The following is an 8,410-nucleotide window of genomic DNA, read 5'->3' as shown; positions in this document are numbered from 1 at the left end:
AGACAGTGAAGCAGTCTCCCAGCACTAGCCTCATCAGCCAGCACTGATGTTCTGACCTTGGTAGTCCTGTGCACTCAGGATGGCAGGAATCCACTTCTAAGCTGGGCAATGCTCTCTGCCTTGGGACCTCTCTGCTGACTGGTAGCAGCTGACTTAAGAGTTAAACAAGAAAAACCTACCAGCCTGAAAGGACCAGGTAGAGAAACTGTCTTTAATGCTCTTTACATGTCAACAAGGAGGAATGAGACTTCTCTTCTTGTATCTCATAATGAACTTTATGTTAGAGGAAGATTTTGTTCTTTAGCAAGGACCTGCCTTTCCTTTGACACTTTCAGCATGTAGTGTTCCTGGTAGAGCAGTAGAAGTTGGCTGTTGCTAGGGCTGTTGCTGTTGTGAGCACAGTGCTCAGAAAGGTGCAAAAGGATCGGTATAATAGTGAGTGTGGGAACCTTTGTTTTACCCTTGTACTGCTCTGGTATGGCACATCTTTGCACTGTGCACACTCTAAGTGACTGTAGGAATAGTCTATGCAACTGCCTGCTGATGCAAAGCAGGGGACACCTTTGCTTCTTGGCTGGCTCCAGCTGCACGGGGATGCAAAGGAATTTCCTCATCCTCCATCTGCTGTTTAGCAAAGTTCACAAAAACCTGTGTGAGGAAAGCAGAAAATGTCACCATCTCATCAACTGAGATGAGTTAGTGGAACGTCTCTTGTACATTTGCATCCTCTTGGCCTAGCTGTAGGGAAGAGACAGAAAGGGGAATCCATAGACATGGACTGAACTGAGACACTGCGTATCAGCAGGGATCATTAATTCCTTCTTTATTTTGATAAACTTCCTTGCAACTTCCTTTGGATGCACTTACTTGCAACTAAGATCCTATCTTTTCTTAAGCAGGAGATGGGTTCAACAAGGTTTGCATGGCTTGCACAACATAAGTGAGTTTGGTTGTGACGGGGAAGAGGAGACAGAATATTTTAGTAGGAAGCTGTAAGGCAGCCAGGAATGCCTCTCTCGTATTCCCATCAGAGATAGCTTCGCATATGCGGACCCTCAGCTACTTAGGAAAGCAGGCAGATGAGGCTAATACCCTCTAGCAAGTGGGTGTTGCCAACAGTCCCAGTGGACTTTCCAGGTTTTGTGTGTCTAATTGCTCCTGTATAAAAGTGCATGACAGAGACATAAACATTTAACTAGATATCACAGTACCTCTGACACAACACAGCCCAAATCTCTTATTTAAAATAAAATGTTATTCCCAGCTCAGCAAGCCTCATTCTGAATAGCTGACCTGCTGCTCCTGAAGGAATGAGTTGTGTGAATTCTGTCATCTGGGAAACTCTGTCTTACCAGCTTTCACATGGCACCTATTTACACAGGGAATTAGTTACAGATTTCATATCTGATCCACCCTCCTTGATGAGGGGTCTGGGAATTTTGCCTGAGAAAGAGGTGCAAGATAATTCTCTACTCTGAACAGTTTGTTCCTTGAGTTGTTTGGATACATCCCCATTGCATTGCCTATTTCTCACCAGACAGGCTTTCTCATGGATAATTTATTTTTCACTCACCTGATCTAAAGTTGTTTGAGACACAGAATATTCTTCAATATGCAAGTTTTCCTTATTGGAGATTATTAACCGAAAAATCTTAGCCAGAGAGGAGGAGCAAATCTGATACTGCAGCATGTTGTAGTGTTTCTCTCTCTGTAAACTCCCTGGGAAGTTCTTGCATATGAATTGCTCAGCAGGAGTAGGATCTGGAGGCACCCCAGACTTCGGAGCTTTGATTTTCAGAGTGACAATGTAGCCATCTCCAAACCTGGGAAGCACATGTGGATGGTTTCATTATTCAGGAAGGAAATTAATTTTCTGCAGCTATGAAAACATTAACAGTATCTGAAAGATAATACATAAGATCTAGCTTTGTAGGAAGCCCTGTATTTGCCCTGCGGAAGTGGTATGTAGCATAACAGAGTTGAAATGAGATCCACAGAGTGGCACCCAGAAATGGGTCTGTGTAAACAACAGCTCTGCAGATTGGATTTCTGTATTAAGAATGGTACGTGTCACATACACTAAGTTTTCCCATTAAAAAACACTGTAAAAATATTCTACTTACTTGTATTTTAGCTGCTGAATTGTGCCCAGGCATTTGAAGGTACCTTTTACCATGATGGCTAAACGAGTACAGAGGGCTTCACATTCTTCCATACTTTCAAAACAGAGAAGAGATTATTTGAGATAAAAGCCAGCAGATGAACTTCAGCTACTCTGGGATTCTGAATTCCAACTCCTTTTACCTGTGTGAGGTTAGAACCACAGCTCGCCCATCTCTGAGCACACTGACAATAGAGTCCCACAGAAGGCGCCGGGACTGAGGGTCCATTCCAGTAGTTGGTTCATCCTGTAAGGGAAACATTAAGACAACCAGAGTCAGAGAAGCAGATAAGAAAAACAAAATCTATTTAGAATCAAGTCATTGTGTGTTTGGGCCTTAGCACGTAGCTGCTTCCCTACTGAAATCTGTGCCTTGAGAAAGCACATGCACCTTGAGAAGCATATGAGTGAATGGGTACTAATGTACTTCTTGGCACAAAGCAATAAGGAAGCAAGTACAAGAAACTGCAGGTAAGAATATAATGCTGTCTGTGTAGGGCACAGCTACAGGGAAGGGAATGCAGTGACCATTATGATAAAGACAGTCCCCAGTCTAGGGTCTTAGATGTCAAAAATGGAAGCATTTGTGATACCCCATTATAAAAACATTTAGGACTCAAAATAGGAACAAATGGAAAGAGGCTCATGCAGTAGCATTTACATCAAATTGTGTCAAGTTTGGCTCCCGTGTTTTGATGGACATTAGAGATGTAGGTCAATATACTGGAAAAACAGAAAAGAATCCTATATCAATAATACTAGCTTTAAGACAGAGATGGACCGTTTGAATAAAATCTTCCTTTTCTGGGGCAACAACTCTTGTAAGAGGAGAGTGAGTTCTCCCCACGTAACTTTCTTACTTACATAAACATATAGGACACATTTCTCAACCCAAGAAGCTAGTGAAGTCACCTTGATTTACACCAGCTAAGGATCTGGTCCTGCATAAATCAGTTAACTCCGTTAGTAACAAAAAATTTTTAAAAATCTTGGAGAAAAAAATTTTCATTCAACATTTTGTCTTAAGAAATTATGAGAAAACATTTTATCTGGCTGTTTACTATGTACAGGCAGAATACATGTAAAGGCATATTAAATGGTACAAGGAACCATGCTATTAAAATGTTATTGAAATGTTTCTTTTTAGCCTACAAATTAAGGTGGTACAGTATAATCTAAATAAAGAATTTTTGTAGTAATTACATTTAGAATTTCCCTTGAGATATGCAATTATCTGATAACTTAAGTTATTTGAGGAGAACTACATTTCAGCATTTACACAGTTTAGTCTAAATTTGTATAATTTATTCCAAAGATATTAAAGGTTGCAAAAGGGTAGCTATCTTCCTCTGGAAGATAAAGCTGGATTCCTCTGCTGGATAAAGCAGCAAGGTGTATGTCATAAAGTCATCTTTTACATGAGTAGTTATACTCTGACAAGAAAAGGCAGACTGAAACCAATCATGGATTTAAATTCAGATTTGTCTGGATTATAGATTTTATCTCAAACGATTCTTTGTTGAAGATCTTTCTTTCATAATCCCTTGGGGTCCATTGGGAACATAGTTATGCGTCCCAGTCTGTCCCTGAAATTAAAGAACTCAAAATTGCATTGAAGTAGATGTAAGTTGAGGGCAGAAAGGAGCTTGCAAGGACTGTCATAAACATCCTTGTACCTCTTCAGCATGCAGTTTTATGAGATGTTATATTGAACTACCACAGAGCTATGTTACCATGACACTTACTAGCAAGATGAGTGGTGGGCAGCCTATCAGCGCAATGGCAGTGGAGAGCTTGCGCTTGTTGCCACCACTGTAGGTACCAGCCAGGTGGTCTGCATACATAGGAAGTCCCAGCTTCTGGATGCCCCATTCAGTAACCTATGAGAAAGACCGTCTTTTTCACACAGCAGCTAATGCATAACAGACGGGATTGCTGATGTATCCCTCTTCTGGCAGAGACATGGCAATCCCCTGGGTTTTAGCACATTCATTTTAGAACTGGAGCAGGCAAGTCCAAAAAATTTACGATGATGATAAGAATTCTAACTACTTGAGGGAAAGCCATAAACCAGCCTCAGCTGTAGACTTCCTATCTGTGCAAGAATTTAAATTATTTTCTGCTGGAATCTTCTTCATTTTTTCTTTCTTATACATAAACAACTTTAAAGACAAGAACAAAACAGCAACCAGTGCAGTTCTGAGTCATAGCAATTGCATCTTTAGCCTTCCACAGTTGGCACCACAGTTTTGCAAGTACCATTAATGCCTAAGAACCTGCATTTGATAGTGCAGTCTTGTACTTAACTGTCCAAATGACAGGAACCACTCCCAGGACTTCAACACACAGAATGGCAAGCCCGCTTTGGAAATTATGGCCCTCGGCATGTTATGAACCTTGTTAATCATCACAAATATTCACTGTAACTATGTATAAGTCAAAAGCAAGAATGCTTTACCCTCTTGATTTCCTCTGCTGGAACCCCCCGCAGGCGTGCATATAAGTAGAGATGTTCTCGTCCTGTGAGCAGGTCATCAATGGCATCAAACTGTGGGCAGTATCCCATGTTTTGATGGACATTAGAAATGTGGGTCAATATACTGGAGAAACAAAGAAAAGAATCTTAGTTCTATAATGCTGGCTTTGAGACAGATGGACAGTTTGAATAAAATCTTTCTTTTCTGGGGCAGCAACTCTTGTAAGAGGAGAATGAATTCTTCCTGATACAATATCCTACTAAAATATCTGTACAGAATAGCAAGGAATATAGTCTCATCTAAGTCAGCTCAGTCTTGGTTAAGAGTGTAAGCCCATTTCCCCTCACTCATTTTCCTGTGTAAGTATAGGCTAACTTAACAAGAAGGTCTTTGAACAGCCACTCAGATCTTATTCTTTGCAAATGGCATTTATTTCTAGAAGAAAAAAATCAATTTCGTCTCAGAGTGTGGTCACTGGGAACAGACAGGCAAGACACAAGGCTAACACTTAGTTGGTGGTAGTAGTAGTAGTAGGAGAAGTACAGAATCACAGAATGGTTGAGGTTGGAAGGGGCCTCTGGAGGTCATCTTGTCCACCCACCCTGCTCAAGCAGGGCCACCTACAGCAGGTTGCTCAGGACCATGTCCTGGCAACAAAATAGCTATTGTTCAAATCACATCAATGGACAAAGAATCAAATCCCAACTATACCTAACAAACCAAGACACACAACCTGGAACTAAATTAACATAAGTGAATACCAGATCATGCTGTATTAACTTATGACATTATGCCAGCACTGTGTAAACAAAGATGCTAGAAACAGCCAGAGAAAAGTCCCAAAGCTCAGATCAAAGTACCTGTTGGACTGATTATCTTATGTTGGCAAGCTCTTGCCATTAGATTTGATTGCCTTGTCCCACTGTTAGCATCGCTATAACTTACCCACAGATTTTACAACAGAGTGTTAAAAGTATAAAGTGCTAATGTGTGTTAGCTGTGGTCTCTCTCAGTGCCATAAAACTGGAAAAGAGCTGCTGGGTTATTGAGACTATGATCTGGGCAGTTCTACCCTGCTAAATGGACTGTCACAGGGTTCTTTTTTTAAGATACTTACCTATAGCCAGCCACTACAGCATCTCCAGATGTCACATCAGTATCTCCAGTCAGCATTTTGAACGTAGTTGTTTTGCCAGCGCCATTCACTCCCAAAAGACCAAAGCACTAAATGACAAGATTTATCATGTTCTTTATTATTTCCAATTTGCAAATTAACAGGGGCATGAAATCTGAACTGATCCATGGAATGTAATCTAGTGTTATTGAACAACCTACCTCTCCGGGACGGATGCCAACACAAAGTCTGTCCACTGCAGGCTTGTGCTTACCTGCATAAATCTAAATTGACAGAAAAAAAAAAAAAAAGAAAAATCCTATTTCAAGTCATCTACGGCAAAGAAAATCTTCTGAATTTTTTAGTTTAATGCTATTGGGATGAGGCAACCTTAGAACAAAGACAGGAGTAAATAAAAATATAAAAAAGTAAGCATTCTACAAAGTCAGACATTTATTTACATTAAATAAATTTGTAATGACCCCTAAAAATACCAATTTTTCTGCATGCAGCCTTTTACTTCATATCTTTAGCACTGGGAGACAGACCTGATGCTTTGCTGGGACAAAGTATCTCTGACATATCAAACCATAGTGGAACAATACAGCAAGATAGTCTGAAGAATGATACTCCAATTCTCTATTCATGAGATCCCAGCAATGTGTGTAAACTTTGTATTTCTGTAGCTCAAGCTTGCATGCATTCTGATAGCGTAACTCAGGTGCCTTTAATGTCTGGAAAGAAGATAAATTAGCAATAACTATAGCCCTCATTGTGAACCAAATGACTTTAACTTGAGATTGAAACTCACCTATGGCAAAAACAGCATTGTAGAAGAAAAGACCAGTAGTAGAAATGGATACTTAATAGATAACAGTCATGTCAGACGATGTGAAGTAAAAAAAAACCTTAAGCAGGGAGGGTTGCGCTGTCCTTGCTGCACTTCCATGTGGCTTGATTTCTAATCAAAGGAAATAGTCTTGACTTCTAAAATGTTTGTTATTTTCTAAGGCACAAGGCTGATTTTGAAAACAATACCATCTGAATCCACAGCTGAAATACATTCTGAAAGAATAAATTTACACTAGACTCATTTGTTTCATTCTCAGAATATTACCTTGGTCAGTTCTTGTAATTCTAAGATATCTGTTTTGTTCCCTCCATTCATAATTCTTTTTCTTTCTTCTGCAACATCCTCATCTTCACCAATAATAGGTAACATGGCAGTCTCAGCAAACCTGGAAAAACGCAAGAGATTGATTGCAGAAACAATGAGTTGCCCTGGGTGCAGTTAGAATAACAGTGTGAAACAATGGCTAATCAATTGCCAAAAATGTGACTGGTGGAAGCAGTGGGATTGGAATTTCACAATGTGACATTGGCTGGAGCATTCCTGCTATTGGGAGAATCCCTGACCTTTGAAAGTTAATCTCTAAATACTAAAAAGGGAGGAAATGGCTTGCTCAAGAGAGCATGCCTTGTCAGTCACTGATATGACATAACCTGCACCTCAGCCACAGCTTTCGCTATTTGGCTGCTCTTCAGTAGCTAGTGATAGTCCTTCTACAGATCTTTTGAGTAGACCTCCTTGTAAAAACCAGTATTTTTATAATTGTACCAATTAGTACTCTTCTTGGCAATCTCGAACAGGAGTGAATGAGCCACTCAGACCTGGAAGGTAGCCGCTTTCATTGAGATAGAAGCACATTTGTAAAACAGAGAGGGGAAGCTTGCATAGTGTCCAGGCTGCAACTGTCCTGTGCCATGGACTAGAATTCCTGTCTTGGGATGTCACACTAGTACCTCATGCCAGTACCTATGACACTACAAACTTTCCAAGTCATTTTATAATCTCATTATTACAGTGTCTTAATCTAAAAAAAAATACATTAAAGTCTTAATTTAAGAAAACTCATTTCTTTAATAATATATTCTTAAATCCTGTTAAGATAACGCACATTTGTAAATGCTTTCTTGAACCAGGATATCAACAAATTACGATGAGATCAGGTAAGTAAACAGAAAAAAAAAGCTGACAAATTCAGAGAAAAAGAAAGAAAAAAGAAAAAAGAGGGACATAGAGAATAACAAAGACACCCTGTTAATAAAGGAACATTAATACAAGCTTTCAGACATACCATCTTGTGGAGAACAAATGGTGGTGCATAAGGAGATTCAGAATGAAAAATGCAACCCCTTGAACAGCCATGGCAACCAGGTTCTTTCCAACAAAGTCCCACTGAAAAGGATTGGAAACATGCTCCTCACCTTTGGAGAAACAGCACCAGAAAGCCAGGTGAAATACTGCTGAAAAAAAACACTGCTCCTCAGAACAAAAGGCATAATCATAATGGTTTAGGATGAAAATCCTAAATTATTTGATCACAATCAGGCAATGTCTTCATTTTCCAGTGTCTTATAAAGATTCTTAAGTAAATACACTCCAAGCTCAGCTGCTGCATGGGAGTAAAAATGAATATAAGCTCTCTGAATATGCACTGATTTGGATATCATAACATGAAATTTGCATGGATTGTGTGAAAGACATACATTTTCTGAATAAAACCAGATGAGTTCTGCTATATGACTATTCTTTTAATAAGAAGTTGTCTGATATCAGACAGCCATATCCCAAGAGGATGCATTTGAAGAACAGCA

General features: G+C 39.6%; 1 protein-coding gene across 1 annotated transcript in view; it reads right to left on the bottom strand.

Annotated features, from left to right (window-relative positions):
* Positions 1-525: 525 nt before the first annotated feature.
* ABCA4 (ATP binding cassette subfamily A member 4) overlaps positions 526-8,410 on the bottom strand; it is a 74,828-nt gene continuing 66,943 nt past the window's right edge. Inside the window, exons 40-49 of the mRNA XM_050900640.1 lie at positions 7,891-8,020; positions 6,870-6,990; positions 5,974-6,036; positions 5,756-5,862; positions 4,620-4,761; positions 3,907-4,041; positions 2,305-2,408; positions 2,124-2,216; positions 1,574-1,823; positions 526-648 (exon numbers count right to left, since the gene is read on the bottom strand). Of these exons, the coding sequence (XP_050756597.1) occupies positions 526-648; positions 1,574-1,823; positions 2,124-2,216; positions 2,305-2,408; positions 3,907-4,041; positions 4,620-4,761; positions 5,756-5,862; positions 5,974-6,036; positions 6,870-6,990; positions 7,891-8,020 (1,268 nt within the window). The remainder of the gene's footprint in view (positions 649-1,573; positions 1,824-2,123; positions 2,217-2,304; positions 2,409-3,906; positions 4,042-4,619; positions 4,762-5,755; positions 5,863-5,973; positions 6,037-6,869; positions 6,991-7,890; positions 8,021-8,410) is intronic.

Source organism: Gymnogyps californianus, chromosome 8 (assembly GCF_018139145.2).
Source record: "Gymnogyps californianus isolate 813 chromosome 8, ASM1813914v2, whole genome shotgun sequence".
NCBI classification, from domain to species: domain Eukaryota; kingdom Metazoa; phylum Chordata; class Aves; order Accipitriformes; family Cathartidae; genus Gymnogyps; species Gymnogyps californianus.
Note: the sequence above shows the minus strand (reverse complement) of the source record. Positions and strands in the feature narration are given on the sequence as shown.